The sequence below is a fragment of the Penicillium daleae genome (genome assembly GCF_028827525.1).
Source record: "Penicillium daleae strain IBT 16125 chromosome Unknown utg000001l_segment0_segment0, whole genome shotgun sequence".
Lineage (NCBI taxonomy): Eukaryota > Fungi > Ascomycota > Eurotiomycetes > Eurotiales > Aspergillaceae > Penicillium > Penicillium daleae.
This window is the reverse complement of record NW_026623149.1, coordinates 553,929-580,008: the sequence shown is the minus strand read 5'-3', so window position 1 is coordinate 580,008 and position 26,080 is coordinate 553,929. Positions and strand designations below refer to the sequence as shown.

General features: G+C 43.6%; 7 protein-coding genes across 7 annotated transcripts; 3 read left to right on the top strand and 4 right to left on the bottom strand.

The window, feature by feature from the left end:
• Nucleotides 1-490: 490 nt before the first annotated feature.
• On the bottom strand, nucleotides 491-1,223 carry N7458_000182 (uncharacterized protein). Its single transcript, XM_056903576.1, has 2 exons — nucleotides 777-1,223; nucleotides 491-715 (listed from the first exon to the last, which is right to left on the bottom strand). Exons 1-2 carry the CDS (start codon nucleotides 1,171-1,173, stop codon nucleotides 498-500), a joined length of 615 nt encoding a protein of 204 aa, XP_056771343.1. The 5' UTR covers nucleotides 1,174-1,223; the 3' UTR covers nucleotides 491-497.
• An 859-nt stretch (nucleotides 1,224-2,082) lies between these two features.
• Nucleotides 2,083-2,471, top strand: N7458_000181 (uncharacterized protein; the record flags this gene model as incomplete). Its single annotated transcript, XM_056903575.1, has 2 exons — nucleotides 2,083-2,218; nucleotides 2,413-2,471. Coding segments are annotated over 2 exons (195 nt in total), but the record flags the coding sequence as incomplete, so codon positions are not given.
• A 237-nt stretch (nucleotides 2,472-2,708) lies between these two features.
• Nucleotides 2,709-3,959, bottom strand: N7458_000180 (uncharacterized protein; the record flags this gene model as incomplete). The annotated part of the gene is made up of 5 exons (XM_056903574.1): nucleotides 2,709-3,069; nucleotides 3,140-3,282; nucleotides 3,342-3,566; nucleotides 3,629-3,733; nucleotides 3,798-3,959. 5 exons carry the CDS (start codon nucleotides 3,957-3,959, stop codon nucleotides 2,709-2,711), a joined length of 996 nt encoding a protein of 331 aa, XP_056771341.1.
• A 1,495-nt stretch (nucleotides 3,960-5,454) lies between these two features.
• Nucleotides 5,455-7,449, top strand: N7458_000179 (uncharacterized protein; the record flags this gene model as incomplete). Its single annotated transcript, XM_056903573.1, has 7 exons — nucleotides 5,455-5,580; nucleotides 5,650-5,720; nucleotides 5,787-5,810; nucleotides 5,864-5,953; nucleotides 6,022-6,502; nucleotides 6,562-6,891; nucleotides 6,958-7,449. 7 exons carry the CDS (start codon nucleotides 5,455-5,457, stop codon nucleotides 7,447-7,449), a joined length of 1,614 nt encoding a protein of 537 aa, XP_056771340.1.
• Nucleotides 7,450-9,761: 2,312 nt separating this feature from the next.
• Nucleotides 9,762-10,685, top strand: N7458_000178 (phytanoyl-CoA dioxygenase family protein; the record flags this gene model as incomplete). Its single annotated transcript, XM_056903572.1, has 2 exons — nucleotides 9,762-10,411; nucleotides 10,460-10,685. 2 exons carry the CDS (start codon nucleotides 9,762-9,764, stop codon nucleotides 10,683-10,685), a joined length of 876 nt encoding a protein of 291 aa, XP_056771339.1.
• Nucleotides 10,686-11,721: 1,036 nt separating this feature from the next.
• N7458_000177 (uncharacterized protein) lies at nucleotides 11,722-12,707 on the bottom strand (the record flags this gene model as incomplete). The annotated part of the gene is made up of 3 exons (XM_056903571.1): nucleotides 11,722-11,934; nucleotides 11,979-12,381; nucleotides 12,691-12,707. 3 exons carry the CDS (start codon nucleotides 12,705-12,707, stop codon nucleotides 11,722-11,724), a joined length of 633 nt encoding a protein of 210 aa, XP_056771338.1.
• A 603-nt stretch (nucleotides 12,708-13,310) lies between these two features.
• N7458_000176 (uncharacterized protein) lies at nucleotides 13,311-13,721 on the bottom strand (the record flags this gene model as incomplete). The annotated part of the gene is made up of 1 exon (XM_056903570.1): nucleotides 13,311-13,721. One exon carries the CDS (start codon nucleotides 13,719-13,721, stop codon nucleotides 13,311-13,313), a length of 411 nt encoding a protein of 136 aa, XP_056771337.1.
• Nucleotides 13,722-26,080: the final 12,359 nt, after the last annotated feature.

Sequence of the window (26,080 nt, the reverse complement as noted above, 5' to 3'; positions counted from 1 at the left end):
TATATCATCACTCATAACGTGAATATCACAAAGAATGCTAACTTCTCCAGGCCTTTGGTATCCGCTTAGTAACCAATCCCGCGGTTGTGCAACTTGCCAAGAATGGTGGATTTGATGCTCTATTTGTCGACTTGGAGCATTCAACACTATCACTTCAGGATGCGAGTGCTATATGCGCCGCAGGATTGCAAAACCAAATCACGCCATTCGTTCGAGTACCTTACCAATGCGGATACGGCTTTGTCCAACGAGTACTAGACGGTGGGGCGATGGGAGTTGTCGTCCCACACATTCACACTAGAGGTAAGAAACAATCAAAACAAGGTTCAAAAGAGTGAACTTAAGCGTTTTGTATCTTGATTTATAGAGGATGCTGAGGCTGCGGTCAAAATCTCAAAATATCCGCCCCTGGGATGTCGGTCTATGACAGGCCAACTACCCGTCTTCGGCCTTCGACCGACCCCTATTGATACTATAGTAAAAGTAATGAGTATCACTTATGCAGTTTTCTTGCCGCGAGCCATCGAGGCCACTTCAGAGCCGGGAGGACTAAAATCTACAAAGCCGTGTTTCTGGTATAGCGGTGCGCCTTCCTTGCTAGCATCCACATAAGCTGCAACGCCGTCCTTATCAGCCAAATCGCAGCCCCATTTGACAATCATAGAGCCAGCCCCACGCCGTTGATAATCGGGATGAGTGCCGAGGGTATCCAGGTCTTTGTTTCCAAGTCAGTAATAATCCTTTCCTATGTTAATTGTGAGATATATCATCCATACAGTAATGCTTCTCATCGCCCATAACGCGCTTCCTTTCCTTCTCCAGCGCTGTAATCAAGTCCTCACATTCCTGATAAGGCGAGTCCGCATGCCATGGCGGAAAGCGACGACCTCGCTCTTCGGGCATGGACAGGTCCCATTTGCCAAAGGCAACTAGCCGCGGTCGGCATTGCTCATCCTTCGAGTTGGTGTCAACCACGCGCAGGTACTTTTGGTACGGCTTGGTCTGAAAGTCGCCAAGGTGCCAGTCCTGGTGCCATTTTTGCATACCGGGGGTGTTGGGAAATAGATGCCCAATCACTGGCTGTGTGAACGCAGCGAACCATAGTTCTGTGATCGCAGGGACGTCTTCCGGGGTAGCCGGCTCCAGCACGAGAGAATTGACTGTTGATTCCATATGGGAATTGGCCTGAATGTGGTTTTGTAGGAGTTTGGCGGAGGGGTATTAGCGAGGAAGTTAGCGTGAGGCATGCTAGTTTAATAATGTTCCGTCTCCTGTAGTTACCTCCGATAAACACCGAATGACGACTATTTTTGACACGTGATATTATGCGAATAAGGATTCTTACAAGCTTTCGCCAGCATAAAAACCTTTTATTGCGATAGATTCGGCATCCCTGACGCCACAAATGGGGGCTGTTTATCAGCTACTCCGTCGTTACATTTAAGATATTCAGCTATTTTTGGAGCCTCTACATTGGTCAGCGAGTTAGCGACCAATTAAAAGTTAGTAAACTATGTGAGGGTGGGGGTTGGCTGTGAGACTGCGGGAAGAATCTAGCTACCCGTTCGAGGCTGTATAAAGTGGAGGCAGGAGTAATGCTTGATTTGCCACCTTTCTGTGGCTTCCAGCACGGTATGGTGGGCAATTTACTTAGCTGCCGCCGTTCTCATTAGTGTGAAAAATCTGTAGTTGTATCAGGCTGGGCGTGTTCCACAGCGAAAATACGATTTTTCACCCGCTGTTTTGGACAGACGTTTCATCTTGCAAAGCGATCTCCGCAAGAGTGCTCAATAGCATCGGGGCCGTGTCTAATTACTCCGTACGTTAGTTAAATTAATTCCCAGCCGACCTGGACACCCAGCCGTCCTGGAAACCCTAAAATATCATACCAAATGCAATTTCTTAGATCGCACTATCAACAACGAGAAGTTGGTTTAGTTGGGTTTTAATAGTAACTTATAGCGTTTTTCAGTATTAGAAATAGCATAGCGTAGCTAAGGTCAATGTTAGGGATTACCGCATCGCGGTAAGCAGGTTAAGCAGATATTTTGGCCTGCATTTTCTGCGGATCGCCGTACAGGTCTAATCCCCCTATTCGGGGATCCTAACTCCGAGCGTGGTGGCGTGAATCGATTTGTTATTGAGGAGTCTCTCGTCGAGTACTCCCGACCTTACTATCAGCTGAAGATGGGATTTTTATGCATGATCACGCACCAACGTATACCGCTATTGTTGTACTCGGAGCCCTTGAGGATATGCAGATCGAAGTGATGGTCTGGCCACCTCATTCGCCCGATCTTAATCCAATTGAGAATCTGTGGCCGCTTCTCTAGGCAGAGATCTATAGGCTTCGGCCTAATCTGATTCATATGAAGAACAACGATGAGACCAAGCAAATACTGGTGGAAACAGCCCAAATTGCGTGGCGCCACGACCCCCTTGCGTGTGTCAGTCGCCTCGGCTACACGTAGGTCAGACGAAATGCATCATCAACGCAACTGTACCTCGAGGCTGAGAGTCTCGACTTGTTCACATAGCTAAAACCAATACGTATCTATGACAGTCCATGTTTTGAATAGGAAAGAGGACAAAGAAAGAGATTATTAGATGTCAGTAGGAATCACTTTAGCATGTTGCATCTGAAAAGGAAAGGGAAAATAAGGAAAAAGGGAATCAATAAGGAATCAAAAGAGTCAAAATAGTCGGTTTCATGATCTACTGAGTTCATCAGGTGATCGCTGACTGGTATTTTCGGGCCACGTCTCCTCCAAGATGATCTGCGCCCGGCTCGATTGACTGTTCACTTCCCAGTCCTGCGTAACGAGGATCTGGTCGCGGCGAAGCGAACTCATCTTATAGTTATACGTAGTCGTGTCCCCCACGCCTTGGATCTTGAATCCGTTGGAGCGCATCCACGAAAGGAAGGGGTTGAGTTGTCCCCAGCAGGCGGTCACAATGCTCAGGCATTGGATGATCACTTCAAAGATGGTGATCTCGCACAGGGTATAGGTCGGGTTAGTGGTGTCCTTTTTGAGGTAGGTGAGCTCGGTGATCGTGGCGACCACCACTCTAAAGAGAGGGCCACGGGTGGTTAGTTTCCTGGGGAACGTCTGCGATAGTTCAAGGACAGGACACTCACAGGAGTCGAGGCAAAAAGATACCCGCGAAGATTAGGCGCCTCTGCAGCGATGTTTGAATGCTCAAGATCAGGACCATCGCCTGCGCGAAGATCAACAGGTCAGTGACAATAACAGAGCCGCAGAGGAAGTAGCGCCATGCCAGCTAGATTGTATCAGATTCGTCAGTGTTGTTCATCATTTAACGCAGCAAATTGCTCTTACAATATCCAAGCATCGGCCATTCCAGAAATCCCAGGTGCGCGGCACCTCACATTGGAAAGCAGAGCCAAAGAACACAACCACCGCCCAGACATAGATGATTCCTTTGACCACATGGGCGACGAATTTGTCTCGGGTGGACGGAGTGAGACTCCGGATGAACACTGCCAGAGAGAGTTTGGACAGAGCCAGGCTCACGATGTACAGAAGACTCGCCGCGTACAGGTACTACGTCCATCGCATTGCTAGTCAGCCTTGGTAAGAGAAATACTCCAGGACGATCGACCAACCTTCATCACATCCTCAAATTGATCGCTGGAGACTTCTTTGAAAGGTTTCCCATAGCCGGATCCGACAGCAAGGTTGACCATAATACTCTGAGCGATGCCGAATGCCTGTGGTCCCCTCGTTAGTATATTGGATCATCGCCCCCCATAGATCGCCTCGGGCGAACCCTACCATGGATGTCACGATCAGGACATCGTCGGCGGTCAATTTATGAAATAGCCGCCACTTCGTCCCAAGTCGGACTGAGACACTGAGGATGATCGTGACCAGGAGGACCCATGTTGTGACATTGACTGCCGGGTCTTTGGTGTCGCCCTTGAATCGTGTACCCATCAACGCTGGATGTCAAGAAACGGATGGAGGGATGGAAGTAACAATCTTGACAGAAAGAGCTACAGCACGGAGATTCTAAAAGTCAAGCTTGTAGGCAGTGTCTGTAACCCGCGTGCTCGTGGCTGCATTTTTATTATCTTGGACGGGCGTTTGTGTGAGATGCGATCGTCGGGCCTAGCACGAAATCCATTTCCTTTTTTCTCTCCTGTATTTTTTCAACTTCTCCAAGATTTTGCACAGGTTAGCGCCAACGTGAGGCAAGGATGTACATCACCTCACGAGTTGACCTCTGCCGTGTCCTCCCACCAATTTGGATTTTGGCCCCCGACTTAGTCAGCTACAGGTTAGCGACGTATCCAATAGGAAGTCGGTTTTTCCCGATTGTCTCATGCCAGGGATTCGAAGCTGCTGGTGTCCAAAACTATCGTACGCTCCTCTCCCGCCCCTTGTGGTGGTTGCGGCGTTCCGGTGCTCGACATGGGGATCAGTTATTGCTACTGTACCAGTACCAGGAGTGCTGGCTTCTACACCTACCACCAATCCAACAAGAACACGACGGAAAAACATGGGGCTGGCGCGTAGTTCACATTCGTGAGACGACTCCAGTCTCTTCGTCAGTAGAGATAAACCCAGGCTTTGCTGCTGGAGTTGGCTTCAACGCAGATTTGATCAACCGATAGTGTGTAGATATTCAACGGCGCAGTCCATACTAGTGAGATGCTGCATACGAACCAAAGGCCGCGAAAAGCCCGAGAATTTGACATCATCATCAGTTTCGTATTAATTTGACAGCCTATAACTCGGCCAGCGATAGTCCTAGTACAGACGGTGAGATTACCAGATTAAACAGGGATTGCTGAATACAGCTAGCGGAACTTACGGGGAGTAGACCCAGGGGTAGATTATGAGCTTTTAACAGACAACTTCTCGATTGGATATTGCATTACTACAGTACCCAGGATGCATATGCATCAACCAAACAGCTTCAAGTGCCTCCTACGACCTGGGAACGTCGATCATTACCAAGCGATATGGAGCATCGCATCCTTCCGAACTCTCCTGTAATTGATTGGCCCGTACGGAGTAATTGGGGGCCTCACCCGGCAACTTGCAGTAGCTTGAACTTTACGGTGGTCAGCGGCCTATGAACTATCATTCTCGATATTAGCCTCTCAGCCCGATTACGCCGATCCGAGATCCCTGGCACGGTCAGGTGTATTGCCGTCGAGGTTACATCACGTTCTCTGTCGACTTGGGAATTGCACAGGAAACTCATGTACGGAATATTGATCGCTGCCAAATCTTTTTAGGAGAATAGTTTATGTAAGACTGCGCCTTCCTCAATCTGAAACCGTCGTCCGCGTATTCCATTCCTTATGTTGATATTTTTCCTTTCGTGTTTTTGAATCGGTCCTATTCCTCTGTCGTTCATTTCCTCCCTTGGGCTCTCTCCTCTGTCCATCCAACGTTGCCCACAAAAGTTCAATAATCCATCATGGTGGCGTATGAGCTGAAAAACCAGGCCTCTGTGATCAGTGGGGGCGAAACCCGGAGTGGCATGTCCATTCAAGACCGCGATAATGCCCATCTCCGGCGTATGGGAAAAAAGCCTGTTCTTAAGGTATGCGCGGAAATGTTCCCTGTTCACGACGCAATGGAGTCCAAATCACTAACTTTTCTATCTGGTTAGCGTAACTTCGGCATTCTCTCGATCCTGGGCTTCAGTTGTACTGTCCTCGGTACCTGGGAGGGTATGCTTGGGTGAGTCCGAGCCTGACGAAGATCTTGTCATGACATGGTGAGGGGGATTGCTAACGGCTTGCCAAGGACCTTCCTGAGCCCTGTTACAAAGTGGGTGAATATCACCACGACTCTTCCGTTACATATCGCTAACAGAACCCCAGTGGCGGCCCAGGGGGCGCGGTGTACGGCTTCATCTTCGCATGGGTTGGGACTGTCTGCATTTTTGTGGTCTTGTCGGAATTGGCATCGATGTAAGCTTGCTCACCGTCTTAAGGTCTTCTCATTCTGTTGAGACCGGCAGAGCTAACCCTCCAACTAGGGCTCCCACTGCGGGTGGCCAATATCACTGGGCTGCCATGCTTGCCCCGATCAAATTCCAGAAATTCCTCAGTTACATCACGGGTTGGTTTACCATAATCGGCTGGCAGTGCGGGTTTGCCGCCAGTGCCTTTCTTACCGGAACCATGATCCAAGGCACGGCGGTCCTGGCCCACTCTAAGTATGATGCCCTGCCGTGGCAGGGAACGTTGATTGTTTGGCTGGCTTTGCTGGTCGCATTGTTGGTGAACTTGGCTGGTGGAAAGCTTCTGCCCCGACTTGAGGCCGTTGTCCTAGTTGTGCACGTCCTTGGATTCTTCGGCATCATGATTCCCTTAGTGTATATGTCTGACCACGCGGCGACCCATGATGTTTTTCTGTCTTTCCAGAACGATGGTGAATTTGCCACCCAGGGGCTGTCCTGGTTTGTTGGGATGACGAGCCTAGGATTTGCGTTCGCTGGCGGCGATGCCGCTGTCCACGTAAGTGTTGAGTTGCTTGGAAGCTATTCGATGGTTGTAGCTAACTATCTTTGAATTAGATGGCTGAGGAGATCGTAAATGCGGCGCGCGTCATCCCTCAGGCTCTCCTACTGAGTGTCGGTATCAACGGCTGCCTAGGGTTTGGCATGTTGATTGCGATGCTCTTCTGCGCTAGCGACCTGAAATCCGCGCTAGAGTCACCCACGGGATACCCGTTCATGGCGATCTTCTTCCAAGCAACTAATTCGCTGCCAGGGACTTTAGCCATGATTTCGATTGTCCTGGTTATTTACTGTTGCGCGATCATGGGACTGCTAGCCGCTGCGTCCCGTCAGCTCTGGTCCTTTGCCCGAGACAGGGGTGTCCCTGGATGGAGGTGGTGGAGCAACGTAAGTAAATAAACAATGATCCTGTCTGCATAAGTCGTTCACTTAACTCATCGTCATCGTCTCTAGGTCTCTCCGTCTAATCAGTTACCGATCTATTCTGTCATACTTTCCGTCGCCATCTCTACTCTCCTGGCCCTTATCAACATTGGCTCCAGTGTGGCTCTAGGGGATATCCTTTCTATGGCCGTGTCTGGCCTGTACCTGTCGTACCTCACGATTTCTGTCCTGCTTCTCTTCCGCCGCGTCCGGGGAGACATTAGCCTCTATAACGACAACGAGGACGACATTATCAACGTGCCTGGTTCGAAGCTGGTCTGGGGAACATTCCGTTGCCCTGGTGTCTTTGGTACTTTGGTGAATCTCTTTGCCGTCATCTACATCACTATAATCATTTTCTTCAGCTTCTGGCCCTCGAAAATGAATCCCGGTGTGGATGGTATGAACTATAGCGTTGTCGGTATCGGCGGCTGCACCATCCTTGCCACGCTGTATTACTTTGTGCGCGCCCGCAAGATTTACACTGGTCCTATCGTGGAGACTTCGGACATGTCGATGTAAGCTTCCCAGGTGGTATTGGAGGCTGAATTTAAAAGTCTGAGTACATAGATCTCTAAATAGCCCTAGGGATTCTCCTCACGCTCCTTTGCCATTTTAATTCTAATACACCTCTCGGGACCGCCCGTTCTTCAGAGGTTAGACGCTGACGCCCTCCCATCTCTTCTAATGTTTCCTCCCACGGACATTACAGGAATACTAAGCTTTCACGACACATAACGTGACAGGCGACGATTGCCAGGAAGTCGTTCACATAGTTTTACCAATGCTCGGAAAGCAACGCCCGCTATGATTCAAGTGCGGCTCAGTCCTCGACGTTCGAAAATTGAAATAGGTACCTAATGGGACCCCCAGCTCGGAGAATGATTAGATCCGACAAGATTCGATCTTTAAACCCACGAGACGCCCAGGAAGGAAACAAGGGCGCACACATAAGAAAGTGCATTTGAAGCTCGCCGATAAGAAGATTTCTGCTTAACTTTTCCACACTGCCTTCAAGTAGATGCCCAACCTCAAGTAACCCAAGGAACAAATTGGTGATGAGACGATTGAGGGGCTTGCCAAGGATTTTGCTTCAAAGGTGCAAGATCAAGTTTTCAGTCTAGCTGAGGTTTTCTCATTCCTACTGGAGCGGAAGAACTTACCCTTTGACGCTGTTACTGCTATAGAAGGCTAGGTGGCGAAAGCAAAGGAGACGGGGAGCTAACTAAGGGGGAAGGATCCTTCCGTGCCGTAAACTCTATAATCGCCTTGAAGGTTTGAATATCGGGCGGATTTACCGCCTTCGGGTGTAGTGAGAGGAATCTGACGGAAGCAATTAGAGACCTGGAGAGGTGGCCGCCCGAAGGTGAAGTATTGTTGAGAGGCACTAACTTGTCAAAGATGCAAAGTGCACGCCGGTAGTCTCCCTTGGTTCTTAGGAGAACGGCACGTAAGATTTCTGAGTTGTTATGGTGATCGAAATCCACGACGAAGGTAAAATTAGCGGCTTGATCCTTGCTCTTGGTTATTGTGGGTGTGAATAGTGATTGTTAGGCTAGCGGGACGAGGTAAGAGGGGAGGCTGAATAGTAGGAGACCGCTGCTAGACGCTCCTAGCGCGTACTTATAATTCATCTATCGTCGCTGTCTATGCCAGCGGTTCGCGAAATCTTTCCCTGTGCCAAGATATACAAATACGCCTTTTGACGGCCAGCCCTGCACCCTAGGTGGTCTTCGGGTGAAGAATATTCAGGTGGGTGAACTGCCGCCTGAAGCTGCCTGAAGCTGCCTGAAGCCCGCCTAGATAAAGCGGCGAGCCGCTCAGCACCGAACGATGGGCGCTAGGTGAAGTCGGCCATACTTTTGGCTGTTGTATGTTTTTATTTTGGTTTATTTTTTCAAGACTCGTTAGAACGAAAGCCCTTGCCGCTTTACTCTTCAGTCCCTTTACGCCTCTTTACCTAAACTCTCTAAAGCCCTTCTATTCTTCACTCGAATACCCCGAAGGCCCCCTAAAGCAAGGCGGAGTCCCTCGGCTAAACTCTCCCTCTTTCCTACCCTCCTTCCTGCTCTTGTGCCCTATTTTTGCTTTTTCTTGGTAGCCTAAACTGACCTTCGGAGATGATTACAGACAATAGATTCACTACCATAATAACTGTCGGCATATCTGGGCAGTGGGCCCAAATTGCCATTTTGAATCCTGCCTGCTTACTAAGTATCTTTGCTGCTGAAAAACACCATCTTGTTTACCCCTCTCTGATCTATCCGATTGATCTTCAACGATCTCGTCAATATTGCCTACGTACCGGATTTCCTATGCCACGACTTGGCTTTCCTTTTCCGTTTTGGTGCTCAACCCCTCGCCGCTTTTGCTCACTGAGTAGATCTGAGCACATCTAGGGAGAAAAGCGACCCGGGGCCGGGTGCGTTTGTTACCAAGGTATAGGATGGTACTCAAATAGCCAAAAAAATCCGGACGGTCGGGGGTGTAGTTCATCTTTCGGAGCAAACTAAGGCTTTCAGCTCAAGGTTATGGGAGATAACGTACGTAGAGCGGTGTCGCACGGTAACAAATGGAATAATTTCGGCCGAGGTTCTCAACAAACCAATAAGAGACTTGGCACTCTGCGTGATGGGGGACGCTAGTATACCAATACCAACTCTGTTGAACTTCCCGAACGGGACCTTCAATCCGGCTGTCAGCGTCTCTTGGCACTCGTGTTACCCCCGCACCATACTACTAAACTATGGTATATATATTTTGCTTTCATCGCAGGTCAGAGATAATCTAGTAGAATTAATTTACTGACAATTTCTTTGGAATTACTGTATGCAATGTCTGGCCCAACCCTAGTGCGTGTCAATGCCAATGACCCTGGTGTCACTGCGGAGTATCTTCAATCTGTACTTGAACGAGATGGAGGCCTCATTGTCGAGGAATTGATCTCTAAAGAGGCAACGGCTCGCATTCGAGAAGATTTAAAGCCGCATTTTGATGCTGATGAAGGCGATGCATCCGGATTTTTCCCCAAAACCACTCGCCGAGCTGTTGGTCTTCTTGGGAAGTCTGACAGCTGCGTCACCCTTGCACTGCATCCACTTCTACAAGGTGTGGCGGCACGTATGCTGACGTCTGTGTTCCACCACTGGGTAGGCCAGGAGAGACAGACAGCTGTTTCTAGGCCTCAGATCTCGAGTACGGTCGGGTTTCAAGTGAACCCGGGAAGTAAGCAGCAAGGCTTGCATCGAGACGATATTGATTATCACGTGGAGGATGGTGATCGGCCGATGATGCTTGGAGCTGTAACGGCGATTGTGAAGACCACTAAGGAAAACGGAGCCACCGTTGTGATTCCTGGAAGCCACAAGTGGCCCTCAAAGCGCTGTCCTTATGATCACGAGGCTGTTGCTGCTGAACTTGAGCCTGGCGACTCCTTATTCTTTCTTGGCCGCACATATCACGCTGGAGGTGCGAACACTACGACGTGAGTACGCATTTTGACCCATAATGAACGTCGCTCACAACTTCGAAGTGATCAAGCGCGAGAAACAGTGGGAATATTCCTCTGCAAAGGCATGTTTCGACAGGTTGAGAATCAGTACTTTATGGTTCCTCCAGAGAAAGCCAAGCGACTATCATCTGAGGCACAACGACTACTTGGATACGGTATCAGCCCACCGTTCTGTGGCTTCGTTGATTACAAGGATCCAATGCAGCTATTCTTTGATGTCAACGATGAGTTGACAGTTAACCTATAACTAAGTGCACTATTGTCAGAGAAATATATAGCCTAAACTGTTCGGTAGTCTCTGAGATAAATGTAGGGGCGGCGATCTAGCTGTGGGCTCATGCAGCTAGTTTAACGCTGTCTGTAGACTCTTTTTGAGCCCCGACCGAGCCACTAAAAATCGCCAGAGAAGCTGCCTCGTCTAATCAAACGTTGATATATTCCAGAGAGCGAGAGATTATCTCTTTTGGGCTAAGCAGTTCGACCCAAGGACATTGCTCCTGGGAATCTACTGGGCCCTACCCTATTCTGCTACGGTGTAAGCTGTCTTTCACTTATTTGCTCATAATCACCTAGGCTCCTGGTAACTCAAACTATTTTACTGCCCCCGAGGCGTGCCAAAAACTGGTGATATCGCGGTAAACATGATATAAATTTAAGGTCTCCCACCCTTAAAATATTATAAATCATCCCTACTTCTCTGATCAGAAATCCGTCTAAGTCAGAAAATATACTTAGGTACTACACTATGTTCTCCCTTAGATCTTTTGAGAAGCATCAACTAACCCTGATCTATACTTTTAGTTATAATAGCTAAAGCTATAGCGGCTAATATCTCTAATATAGAAGCCGCGAAAGTAGTATATAGCAGTATTATTATGTAAAGAGATACTCTACTAGCCAGGGTAGAGGCCTATTAATCAGGTAAGAGAGAAGGTACTAAGTCAGATTGTTCAAAGACTGTTTCTTAGGGAGTTCGGAACCTCCCCCTTATAGCTTAATTTATGTACAGTCTTCTTTCTAAATAGGAAGTAGGGGTAAACGCGAAATAGGGAGAGAACACGAGATAGTGTAACCCTCTATAGTGGGCATATGTATTTACCCGGAAAATAGTCTTATGATATAACTCTGTAAATGTGATATCAACTATTTGTTATGAAGGACACCGCGATTTCATGAATTGAGAGTCCGGACCTAGGTTCTTAAAATCTCAAGAAGTTTTACAAAATCCAATATGTGTTCTAGAAGGTACACGCTGATGATGAATGGGTGCCGACATGCGAAACTTAAGCTACTAGCTTAAGACCGATGATATCCTCGCAAGCTTTAACGACAATCTCCTGCAAATTTTCGTCCGCTGTCGCTGCAAGAGGTTCACCGATCTTCCTTTTGGGTTCAAAATATAAACCAGTGAGACTTTGATCGTAATCACCTTCGGCCAGCATGACGTATGTCTCGACACCATCCTCCAGCTTGTCGGTGCCACCTTGACCTCCAAGCTTGGTAGCAACTTGACTGAAATGTTTTCATAACGCCTTGTCACCGCATTAGTAAGAAGCATAATGTGGAACTTTGAATCGCAGTATGCCGAGAAATCCTGGAATTCCTTTTCCCCGCGCTCAAGCCAGAAAATATCCTTCACGTTGGTGTTGGCTTCTCGGTGTAGAACAGAAGCGATAAAGATAAGGCGCTTAGGCTTTTTAAGGAGACAAGAGAGAATATAGGGTGTGATAACGTTGACGAAGACCATGGCTGGCACTCCAGTATCTGGTGTCTTGCGGAATGGGCCGTAAAGCAATCCGGCACTCAGAATGACGGCGTCGAACGTACCAATTTCGTTTGCTTGCTCGGCCAGTTTGCGAGTCTCTGTCACGCTTGTCAAGTCTGCAACCAGGACGCCGGCAGCTCCAGGGCATTTTGCCTTAGCATCTTCTACGCGCTCTTGACTACGCGCATGAAGATAGACGATGTGATTGCGCTCAGATATATATCTCCAAGAGTCGGAACGAGCAGGCACAAAGGTTTTAGATAATTGGCATAGGTGGCTGGGTTCCTAGCTCAGATCGCGTCCGCCCTTGCGCTGCCCCACTGGCCCTGGCCTCGCGCTACGGATGGAATGAAGTCAGTCCCTCTGCAGTCCTCTCCAGTCATGGTTCAGCGCCGATGACACGGCGATTGTCATATTTCCCAGCGGGATCTGACTAAACGCTTCAATAAGACAGATATTTTTTGGACTGCTGTCTAGAAACACCTACGGGTGTGGTCGAGTCATTTCTGTCGAGGCGAGGCTCAAGCTGAGAATCTGTTTCAACTACGTTGGGGGCTACACTTCTCCATCCGGTAGACGGCAAGGGGAGAAGACAAGTAAATCTTCTATCACAGACGATACTCAATGATGGAGCTGCCCAGCTAGATACTAAAGAGAATATATGTCGTCAGCAAACAATTTCGCGCTACAATGGTGACTTGATGAAATGTGATTCAACTGTATGCAACTCGGGTCAGTGCTGTTGTCTAGATCTAGAAAAAGAAGGGGCGGGCATTAATCGACTCTGCACGAATCCCTTACTGTACACGGCTAGTTACCAACACTGCTAGAAAGGTACAGTAGAGTGGCCGGTTTTGTTAAAAAAGTAATGATATACTACTTACAGCCTCTGCATTTGCATCACAGTGCGGGAAAACCAAGAAGGGAAAAACCCATACCGAGGCCAATCATGTACACGTCCCAATACCGAATCTCGGAAACAACATCAAGAGCCTAGCAAGCAATATTAGCTATCTATGGCTAATCTGGAATTCTGGATATATAACTTACGCTTCGTTTAGCGGATCTCGACCCGCTACCACGAGCAATGTCTTCAGTGAATACTCTTTACTCTCCCAGAGGTATTTGGAATTGCACATTTTGATCAATGGCAGCATCAGCGTCCCAGTAGGGGCCTTCCTGATAGTAGTTCAAGCGGACATCGTAAGTTCCAGCCGAGAGTTTGGTCTGATATGTGTAGATCTCCTTCTTGGCGGGACCGTCGTTCGAATTTTCGCCTGAGTCGAAGTCGGGCTGGCCAACTATCGTACCCTTGGCTCTCCAGCTCAACTTGCGTCTATTGCCATTATACCAAGCACCCCCCCCAGTAATACTGTGGATTTCTTTGCTCCTGAGTAATAACTGTTGAAGAGCTCTGTTGCGCAAAGCACCATTGCACTTGTGTGTATGTCCACCTTGCTCGACCATAGAATTCATACCACCTGCTACAACTCGAAGTGGCAGCAGTAGCAGAATCATTTGGTAAATGAACACCGGAGTCCGCGGCAGTGGGCGCAGCACTGGCGAAAAGGGCGACAAAAGGGAGCAAAAATAACTTGTGAAGCAACATCTTCATTTGGTAGGACTTCACCCGCGTGCGCGTTGCTGTAAAGGAAGCACAGGAAATGAGCAAATAGGCGATTCTGGAACTAAAAATCGGTAGTATGAGGAGAAGAACTGGAAAGAATTTAAAGCTATGTAACTGCGGTATCACCTACGCCATGAGTTTGTTTAAGTAGTTTGGTTTAGCAACAGGGAGATCCGGTCAGTTTTGCCTTGCAGGAACTATTAGTTATTCTTGGGTCCACGATGGGGATCCTGCATGCAGTCATGCACTAGCAATTTCCAGGGTATTATGTATAGCGTTGTTATTATGGCTCCTGCTAGCCACGAGGATAAAGAGATGGCAGTGTAGCCGAGCGTATGCTATGGTACAAGTAGGGATAATCACATTATCTATGAACAATGACATCTTCTTGGACGAGAGGGAGGAATAATCTCATTTTTGAGTTTTTGCGTCTGCAAGAGTGTGTTGGAAATGACCTAACAGTAGGTGCATTACAGACTGCCTCCCATCAGATGCATATGACACGGGTACTCGAATGACACCATCACAGTCCGTAGCGCTTAACCCCTATATTCGTCCTCTAGTCCACACGATCGTCAATATTCTACAAAGCGAGCGGAAGTGCGGATGGACTGAAGATCACCCGAACTCAGAGAGATTGTTAACTATTAACATAGTGATTTGTGAAGACGTCCTAAATAAGCGGTAGTGTTTTCTTCGGCCGCGACACTGTCAAACCCAATTTAGGTACCTATGCTAATCACGTAGGTGGAGTGCACTAAGCTTGTCTAGTAACTACGCGTTCCCCTTCAGCTGAGGTGGAGATGGTGCGTCCTACTGGAAGAAGATAAGAAAATGAAGATCAATCATTCTACCCTCTCCATCAATAGCTTTTCAGTGCTTACTTGCCCTATTTTGTAATTTAGTTACACAACTTACACTTTATTATTTATCCCTTGCAGACTATACAGAGAATGTGACGATTCACATGTGTGATGCATGTGAGATGCATATGTTTGGTTGATGCCTAGTGCATCGGGCATCTGCCAGAAATATCAACACTGTTACAAGTCAAGCGAGATGATGACGGAAGTCTCAATTCGGTACTATCTGCGAAAGAATCAAGTCTAGAGAAGGGGGAAGGAAAGGAGAAGGAGATGCGTGGTGGGAAGTAGGCCTTCATACCCTCCTAGGGAACTTCCCCTTTCGGAAGGCCTTCCAAAGCAAACATCGTACTTGCCAGTTCGTTACATTACCCCTTTCTTTAAAAGGACCTGGCCCACTAGGTCTGTTGTATCAAATCTCGAAATTTGATCTAGCCAATCAGAGTGCTCGGTCATCGTCTGGGTGATCTAGCTTAAACCGGTCCGTCAGGGCTGCTTCTGCCCAGATATTCAAACGTTTAGGTGGTCCTGGTTGATCTAGGTGTATTTAGTAAAATCGCAATAGCTTTTCGGGCGCATTCTTGAGGTTCCGAGCTAGGTACCACGTATCGTCGACCTCGTCGTCCTATCTAGTCTATTTCATGCGGTACTGAAGCTTCCGATAGTGTAATCTCGCCGCGATGACTTCTTCTACCTCCTATTCCTGTTCTTCGTTAACTATAACTGGCGGTGGAAGATCAGTAATCTAACCGGGTAAAGGGTCCGTATAAGTGGCTAATCGTAGCTTTTCTACTAAGAATACTGTCAACATGTCAACATGTGTGTGTGTGCATAAGCCCTCGGATCAACAATGTGGCGCGCATGCATAAGCCTGCAGATCGATTATTGATGTCGATCATCAATATCAACATCAGATAAAAAAGCAACGAGAATCCCCAACACTCTCGTATTTTCCTTCTATTATTTCGGGTATTCTTCGACTTCTCTTGTGATCTTTTATCGTGTACCTCATGTTATAAATATTGCCTAATTTCCTAGTAAAATAGAACAAGTTTGACATCTTTCATATTCATGACTAGAGCATCTAGGCCTACCTGACCATACTGCGTTGACCTGCCACTGTTCAACCTCTCTGTCTAAGACTGCCGCTCTTCGCTCTATCGTGGATAGTCTCTCTTCCATAATCGTAGATCTATGATTAGATCGTACGACCCTGACCCAACCGTGCACGAACGATTCGTGCACACACTAGGATTTATGCGCACCGTATAATTCCGACAGATAATTTAATCAGGTTTTTTGAATATATTATAGAATATATCTAATTCACCTTTCTATAAAGTTAGAATCTAGGATATCTAGGTAGAAAGGTAGTAACCTAGGTTTTTTAGATTCACAGAATTAATTTTTTGATGGGGGACGCCAAGGATAGGCCCGCGGGTAGTCTATACCCTTTTCGGAGGCCCTCTTTACCTAAGGAACCCTAGCTAAGAGGGAATTGCTACGGACACAGCAGCTTTTGCTAGCCGCACAGCAATTATGTAGTATCCTCCATCACATAATCAATTTTGCCAAGAATCCTTACCATACATTACCGCAGCAACTACATTACTTACGACTAACTATAGCAACTACATTCTATTAACTACTACTATAAGAAGCCCTCTCTCTTTCAATTGATCTTCCTTCATCTAATCATGAACCCACCAGCTGAGCAGGTCTTTGAAAGTAAGGAGCAGCTTCTTGCTTCTATCCAACAGCATGCGCTTGCTCATGGATATGCCATTACCACCGCCGCCACCAAGGAAATCAAACAAAGATAACAACAAATCATCAGACCAAAAGATCACCAAGAAGAAAGCGCCCTCGAAGTGCTCCAATTGCGGAGAAATTGGCCAAACAATCCGTTCCTGCAGGGTATAATAGTGTATATAAATAATATGAAATGAAGGAAGATAAATTGAAAGAGAGAGGGCTTCTTATAGTAGTAGTTAATTGAATGTAGTTGCTATAGTCGTAAGTAATGTAGTTGCTACGGTAATGTATGGTAAGGATTCTTGGCAAAATTGATTATGTGATGGAGGATATTACATAATTGCTGTGCGGCTAGCAAAAGCTGCTGTGTCCGTAGCAATTCCTAGCTAAGAGGGCCTCCGAAAAGGGTATAGACTACCCGCGGGCCTATCCTTGGCGTCCCCCATCAAAAATAATAATTTAGCGAATCTAGGCCCTCTAGCCTAGTACCCTTCTATCTAGATATCTTAGAATCTAATTTAATAGGAAGATAGATTAGATAGTTTCTATAATATATTCAAAAAACCCGATTAAATTATCTAAAGATTTAACCTAATTACTAAGGTAAATAGATTGTACGTGCGAATAAGATATATTAACCGTTCTGAAAGCCTTGGCAGAATTCAGGCCGAAATCAGGCCTCAGGGGGTGCGGGCCAAATTCTCAGGGGGTGCCAACAATGGCCCCCCCTTTTTTTCCTTAAAAGGATACAATAACTCAAGAAATAGCTTTATAACAGAAAAAGAGGGCTACACAAAAGTGATTACGAAATAAACGATATTATAGGGCGCTATGCTTCGGAGTTAGCCTGAGCGCGGCGGACTGGGTGCTTAATAGATAGTTACCTCTGATCGGTCTCTGAGTAATCAGTGAGCTGACTGATCACACTCACTGAGCGCGCTCTGAGCAGTCACGTGAACACTCTGATTAGCTCTCTGAGTCTGAGTCCGGTCTGAGATTTACTCAGAGAGTCTGACTCTGAGCGCCCTCGTAAAAGCGGCGACATCTCAGACAGGAAAGTGTTACGCGTAGCCGACTGGTCACTGTGAGTAGAACTTTAAAGGGTATACTTGCCTAATCCTACTGCGCATTCTAAGAGTATCTCGCAACCGTACCGTTGCTATGCTAAGCCTTACACGGGCTCGGGTCCTGTTGAGTATCTTGTAGAACGTGCTAGAAGTGCGCGCTAAGTAAGTCAGTCACTAAGTAGTGCTACTAAGTGAGCTCCCCTACTTATAGGTTGGGTTGTCTTTAAAGGTAAACTATGAAGTGCAAAGTACTAAAGGTAGTAACCAAGTAACAATGTGTGATTGATCGCGAAGAACTAAATATATGATACTAAATAAGTGTCCTTATATATCTAGTCCTTCGTGGTGTGGTCTATAGTTAGGTGTGGGGTGTAGTATACTGGACTACCTGTTCCTATAGTCCTAGCGGTATACCTAACTGTATACCCTGGTATTACGTGTTCGGTAGCAGCCTGTTCCTGAGTCGTGCTAACCGTCTAATCGTATAAGCGGGTATATGATAGCACGGTTAGGTACAGGCTAGTTATGGCTCCCTGCCTAACTGTTTTACCTATAGCCTCCGGGGGCGTGCCTGGGTATTAGGAGTTGTACGTGACGGCGCTAATGCAAAGCGTCCGGGGATCGATTGGGTCTCGGTTGTCCCTCAACTAGCTACGGCCCTCCCGCGCCTCGAGGTTCGTAATATTATCCCCCCTCCTCTAGTCCTTTATCCTTAAAGGATTTCCTTATAACTATGTCCCCCTGTGAGCAAGCGATGCTGCGCAGGTTGGTAAAGAGGAAGATAAATTAAAGATGATTAAATGTGAGCAAGCGATGCTGCGCAGGTTGGTAAAGAGGAAGTAAGATTAATTGATCTTCTTCCTTTAATTGAATAGGAAGGATAAAATCAATTCGGCATAGAATCATAAGATGAGAGAAAAGTAAAGTAGGACTGAAGCTTGGTTGATTGTATTGAATATTGCTTGTATGTATTAAACATTATTATTATCTTGGTAGAGAAAGCAGGGCATATTTATAATCAACTTGTCTCTTGTATATGATCATTCTAGATAATGCATGATGATCTCATACAGATAGATCTAGATGCATAGTGATCTCATGCAGTAGCTGTTTGATCGGTGGTTGCTTGATTGTACGATATCATTGACTGTAGTGATAATGTAGATCGTATACTGTTGTATACGTCTTACTTGATGTCATTAACCGTAGTGATGATGGTATAGCATAAAGCTTATAGAGATTCAGCCATCTTGTATAGGCCTTATGAATCTGGCTTGATATGCTGTATAGCGGTCTGGCTTGATAACATCCTGCCCTATATCTCATACCCCCCCGTAATCTTTATACTATAGTGCAAATAGTAGTAGAGTATAGAGATTAGTATAGAGTAGATAGGATCGATATATATATATACTGCTATCAAATAGCTAGATATATATCTTCCTAAATCTCAATCTCACAGGGTTAAGTGGTTCCTTCCGTATTCGCGTATAGAGTATGGAAAAACCTATTTAGGTGAAAACTATACCCGAAGGTATCTATGATATTATATATCAAATTGGATATATATATAGCTAGATCTCATAGAGATTAGCTAGATTCTTCAGGTCTTCAAATATTTCTCTTCTAACGTTTTTTGTCAGGAAATCTGCTAATTGCAGTTTAGTAGGGACGTATTGAACATCGACCCTTTCTTGTTTGACCTGATCTCTAATATAGTGATATTGTATATCAATATGCTTCGTCCTTTTGTGAAATTCAGGGTTTTCGGCTAGCTTAATAGCTGCCTTATTATCCACTAATATAGTAGGCTTACTAGGCGTATAGCCTAGGCCTAATCTATCGTTTAGATAGTTAAACAGGTTAGCTAAATAGATAGCTTCCCGTATAGCTTCTTTTATAGCTATATATTCTACCTCGTAGGTAGATAGGGCTACTGATTTTTGTAGCATCGAATTCCAGCTCACTATATTATTAGTGGCTAGATCTCTAGATAGGCTAAATATATAGCTAGTAGTGGATTTTCTACTATCGATATCACCTGACTAATTAGTATTAGAGTAGCCTTTTATATATAGGTCTTTCCCTATACAATCGTAGTATAGGCCTAGATTTAGCTGATATTATAGATATTGCTATATCTTCTTCAATTCAGAGATATGTGATTAGTCAGGATTGCTTATATATCTTAAGTAATAGGCAACTAGATAGGCTATATCAGGCCTAGTCTTTAGGCTGGTATATAGTAATAAGCTAATCTCTTTTTGATAGAGATTAATAGTTTGCTCTAAAGCTTTTGATTGATTTTTTCTTAGGTAGATCCCTGCTTCACCCGGCGTTTTCTTTGGCCGTTTGCTACTAGTAGTAGCGAAATTTAATAAGATCTTTAATATATAATCATTTTGATCGATAGTTATCGATTAATCTTGATAGTTTAGGCTGATATTATTACCTAGGAAGGTGACTAGTTCGCCTATCTCTTCTAATTAGATATACTACCTAGCCGTAGTAGCTAGCTTATTTATATAAGCTAGATCTTTGTGTATAATAATTATATCATCAATATGTGTGATGATAATAGCCTGGGTTTTGCTATTTATGTATATTCCCTCGTCGATAGGAACTCTATCGAATCCGAGGTTCGCGATAGCCTTTGTAAAGAATTCAGACTAAAGCCTTAGTGCTTGCTTTAGGCCATATAGGGCCTTCTTTAGATAGCAGCACTTATTTTGATAGGCAGGGTCTTTTAGCCTATATAGGCTAGTTAGCAAGATAGTATATATATCACTATTAATATCGGCGTGTACGAATGCGTTTTTAACGTCGTATTGCCTGATATACCATTTTTTGTTTATCGCGATTATTAGTAATATATGCCAGGTTTCTGTTCTGGCAGTAGTAGAGAAGGTTTCTAGGAAATCAACACCTAATCGTTGATTAAATCCTTGTATAACCTATCTAGCCTTATAGCGAATCGTTTTGTTCGTATTTGTAATATAATTAGCCTGGATGCCTGTGGTATTTTTTATAGGCTTCTTTTTGAACACCTATCTACCCCTAATAGGTGTTACACTAGGGGGTATATCAACGATTTTATAGGTTGCCTGATCTATCAGGCTTTGATTTTCGTCCTGACAGGCCCTATACTACTTATTCCTTTTAGCTAATTGCATAGCTTGGTTAAAGGTAGAGGGTTCTTTATCAGTTACTGCCGATAATATATAATCGGTAGGCTGATTGTTGATAATAGTCTTTATAAAATCTCTTAGTAGCGTATCTGATATAGTATATATATCTTCGCTATCTTTAGTAGATTTTAATGATGGGATTTGGATCTCTATCTTATGAGACGGATCCGCTGTAATAGCAGCTTCCTTACTAGCTTTTCGCTTAGTAGGCTTACTAGCTAATTTGCTAGTTTCTTTACTAGCTGATTCGCTAGTTTCTTTACTAGCTGATTCGCTAGTTTCTTTACTAGCTGATTTGCTAGTAGATAGGCTAGTAGATTTACTAGTAGATTTACTAGTAATCTTCTTTTTAATAGGGTTTACTGCTTATTTAGTAGATCTTTTCTTAGTTCCTGGTTCCTGATTAGCTAGATCAGATTGATTCATCAGGAATCTACCTTCTAAGATAGTAGGGTCTCTTGACCAAACTATCTTCTTCTACTTCAGGTTATATAGCTTATAGTGCTTCTATTCACTATAGCTAATAATAATAGCTATAGATTTTCTTGGCGATAGCTTGCTAGGCAGGTTTTTGTTTGTATAATAGTAGGCAATAGATCCCTAGGTCTTTATATACCTAATAGCAGGTAGGCGCTTGTGATATATCTCGTAGGGTGATTTGAACCCTAGAGCACTATATAGGGTTATATTATATAGATAGGTAGCAGCTAATAAGGCTTCTCCCTATATATCATCTTTTAATCCTAATTGGATTAATAAACATCTAACCTTATTCAGAAGTGTCAGGTTTATGCGCTTAATTAGGCTATTTAGCTCTTTTATATAGATAGGCGTAGTTCGGTGTATAATACCGTATCTTCCTAATAATATATAGAAGTTATCATTCACGTATTTAGTACCGTTATCGGTAAATATCTCTTTGATCTTCTTATTAAGCTGGTTTTCAACTAATTACTTATATAAGGTAAATTTCTTAATAGCTTCGTCTTTCGATCGAAGTAGAGATATATATAGATATCTTGATGCTTTATCAAGAAACGTGATGTAGTAGCGATAGCTATTATAGGTCTTAGGGCTAATAGGCCCTCTAATATCGCTATGTATTCTTTCGCTAATACCGTATTCGGCAGCAGAAGTAGAAGATTTATTGATCTTCCTGTTATATTTTGACTATATATATATTTCGTATATATTTTGCATATAATCTCTTATCTCTGAATTAGATAGAGATATATTTGCCTAGCTTAATAGCCTTTAAAGTGGCATTAGGCCTATATGGCCTAATCTATCATGCCAAAGTTTTAAACTAGTAATATTACTAGTACTTTAGATAGATTAATCTTGATAAATCATATTAGATAGATCTTTTGATTTTGATTGGCCAGAATCTTCCTTATATAGCTTTGTATGCATCATATATAGGGTAGTTCGATATAGATTATCTTGCTTATACCTAATCAGCATAATATTTCGATATTAATCGAAAATAGTAGCCTTTTCTCTATTAAATAGAGATACTGAATTTTTCAGTACATATATGCTTAATATATTAATTCCTAATTGTGGGATATAGAGCACATTAGTCAATTTATAGACTAGATTAGTATTTGTCTAGAAGATAATATCTCCAGCAAGATCGATAGATAATCTTTGTGCATTTCCCCACATAACAGTTTTATTAGTTTTATATACACTATTAAACAAATCCAATTTAGATACTACATAAATAGTGGCAGCTATATCAATAATAAAAATCACTTTTGTAGTAGAAAGATCTGAATTTATTAGATTATATGCACTTTCTATAGTGATATCAGAATTGGTTTCTTGGTTTGTTTTAATAGGTAGATAAATTACCTGATCGGTTTCATGCGAGAACTCATCGCAGAGTGAGAGACTTCTTGGTGTATTCACTATAGATTTATTACTTAGATTTGAGTAGTCTCTTATCAGGTTTTGATCATAAACTGGTAGGCTATGCCTGATTAGCTGTGCCTCTGTCATAGGTGTATCAGATCTTATCTGATAATCTAATTGATAGTCAATTGGACTGATTAGTGTATAGCAAATATCACTATCAAGATCAATTAGATTATTAGCCAATAGGCTAGTAGGCAGTAGGTTGCTAGCCGAAATTTCTTGATGTTCAGCTTCTACGGGGTAATCTGTCACATAACTAGTGACGTGGATTTCTTCCTCGTTAGATTGCTCATTAAGCATTGTAGTGATCATCTTCTTCTGTTTATCAATCTTTTGATGATCGATTTGATTGGATCTAGGCCAATTTGCCCTAGGTATCTAATTAGCTGGTCTGCTAGAAGGATACAGATACCAGCAATCAGCTACTATATAGCTTCGCATATTATAATACGTACAGTATTTGCTAGAATTTGACAGTTTTCTCCATGGTTTTTTGCTAATTCGACGATTTTGATTAGCCTGACGATTTGATTGGTGATTTACCTGATAGTTAGGCTTATGATTAGCCTGGTAATTGCTTTGACGATTGTTTTGACGATTGCTTTGACGATTGCTTTAACGATTGCTTTGACGATTGCTTTGGCTAGTAGCTATAAAGATTTGCTCGCTCGATTGAATATAACCGCGCGATTCGTCAATTAGATTGGCGAATAGCGATTCAATTGAATAAGAATCAGAATCTCTACGAAGAGATTAGATAATATTTTAAACAATCGGTGCGTACGATTAGTCGAGATTGTTGAGAACCTATACGAATACGATTTGCTTTAGGAAATCGATTCCTAGGCTTGCCAGTTCGATTAGCAGGCGTCTTATCTTAGTGAGATAATCATATATGCTATCGAAATCGCCTAATTGACTATTGAATAGGCTTTTCAACACAAGGAATTCGGTGGTGAAGCCTTTAGGTCGATATTAGGTAGCCAAGGTAACCTATGCTTAGTAGGCCGATATGGTATCTCCTAGCCAAAAGAGTAGGCTATCCTTGCATAATAGTTTGATTGATGATAAAGCGTCTCGATTGATCTGATTAATAGTTTTAAATTTATCAGATAGGATAACTAGCTCATTTTGACCTATCTTAGAGATAGTAGGGCTAGTAGATCTTACAGGTCTACGAGATCTTATTCTTTCTAACCAAATTACAGTATTTCTATAATCAGGTAATCGTTGATTCGGTAGTAGGGCGATCGCCTTTTCATAAGACCAGTATTAATTAGGAATCTGATCTTGTTAGATAGTAGGTAGCTTTGTATAATTATATAGAATCGCATCGATTAGTCTCTCTTAATCAAGAATTGCCTTGATTCGGATAGACCAGGCAACATAATTTCCTTCTCCTTTGAGAGGATCGATATTGTGTTTGTTAATCATTTTAAGTTCAAAAAACTTGATTGAATATTTGAAAAATGATTGTTTTTGTCAAGAAAGTCGAGATTTCTTAGTGTTTCGTATAGAGAAGTAGACGCGACCGGTAAAAATCGAGTATAAATTTTTGAAAACAAGAAGTCGGAGGAGCTTTTTGTTTCTCTTTAAGAGAGAGAAGTTTCTCTTAAAAGTAAGGGATTCTTCGTTAAAGATAGAAGATTAAAGAAGTGGTATAAGCCGAATTAAAGTAGGATCAATTCGGGCTCATAACCTATGAGCAAGCGATACTATGCAGGTTAGTAAAGAGGAAGTAAGATTAATTGATCTTCTTCCTTTAATTGAATAGGAAGGATAAAATCAATTCGGCTTAGAATTATAAGATAAGAGAAAAGTAAAGTAGGACTGAAGCTTGGTTGATTGTATTGAATATTGCTTGTATGTATTAAACATTATTATTATCTTGGTAGAGAAAGCAGGGCATATTTATAATCAACTTGTCTCTTATATATAATCATTCTAGATGATGCATGATGATCTCATGCAGATAGATCTAGATGCATAGTGATCTCATGCAGTAGCTGTTTGATCGGTGGTTGCTTGATTATACGATGTCATTGACTGTAGTGATGATGTAGATCGTGTCATTGACCGTAGTGATGATGTAGATCGTATACTGTTGTATACGTCTTACTTGATGTCATTGACCGTAGTGATGATGGTATAGCATAAAGCTTATAGAGATTCAGCCATCTTGTATAGGCCTTATGAATCTGGCTTGATATACTGCATGACGGTTTAGGCATCTTGCCCTATATCTCACATTAAATAAGATCGATTGATCTTTCTTCCTCTTGATTGAATAGGAAGGATAAGTTCAATTCGGCTTAGGATTATAAAGGTAATAGAAAAGTAAGGTAGGACTGAAGCTTGGTTGATTGTATTGAATCTTGCTTTTTTTTTTTTAAACATTATTATCTTGGTAGAGAAAGCAGGGCATATTTATAATCAACTTGTCTCTTGCATGTGATCGTTCTAGATGATGCATGATGATCTCATGCAGATAGATCTAGATGCATAGTGATCTCATGCAGTAGCTGATTGATCGGTGGTTGCTTGATTGTACGATGTCATTGACCGTAGTGATGATGTAGATCGTATACTATTGTATGCGTCTTGCTTGATTGTACGATGTCATTGACCGTAGTGATGATGTAGATCGTATACTGTTGTATACGTCTTACTTGATGTCATAAACCGTAGTGATGATGGTATAGCATAAAGCTTATAGAGATTCAGCCATCTTGTATAGGCCTTATGAATCTGGCTTGATATGCTGCATGACGGTTGTCAACTTATGTGGGATCTTCCCGCAGATGACTAAGCCGCCGCCATCTTTTCCCCGGAAGAAACACCTCCATATCCACCACATTGATTTATATTGATCCTCAACGATCTCGCATTGAACTGCCTATATTGGCCGGAGACTGCTCAACACTCCAAGATAACCTCGGATATTCTTGATTCCTTCACGTGATATTTACTATGTACCTCATGTTATAAATTCTGCCTGTTTTCCTATCTAAATAGAACAAGTTTGACATCTCTTTTGATTCATGAGTAGATTTCTTTAGCATACCTGATCATACTCTTCTTTTGGTCTAATTAGCCGACCTCTATTTCTCTCATGATAGTCTTTCTTCACCTGCTTATGACACACATATCCTTTTGTGTGCAATCGGATTTTATGATCACTATTTAAAATCCATCAACGGTTTAGGCATCTTGCCCTTTAGGCATCTTGCCCTATATCTCACACCCCCCCTTAGGTAAGTATAGTGTCTGATTTCCTCCTCCGTCTTTCCTTATAGCCTAATATGCCTCGTAGCGCTGTCTCAAAACCCAAGCGCGATAAATACGCTGATAATAAACGTTTGGCTTCTAGGATTGAGCAATCCGGTTCTCTAACTTCGTCTCCTTGTGACTATTGCTTTGTTCGCGGCCTACCCTATATTATAAGCTCGTACGCTAG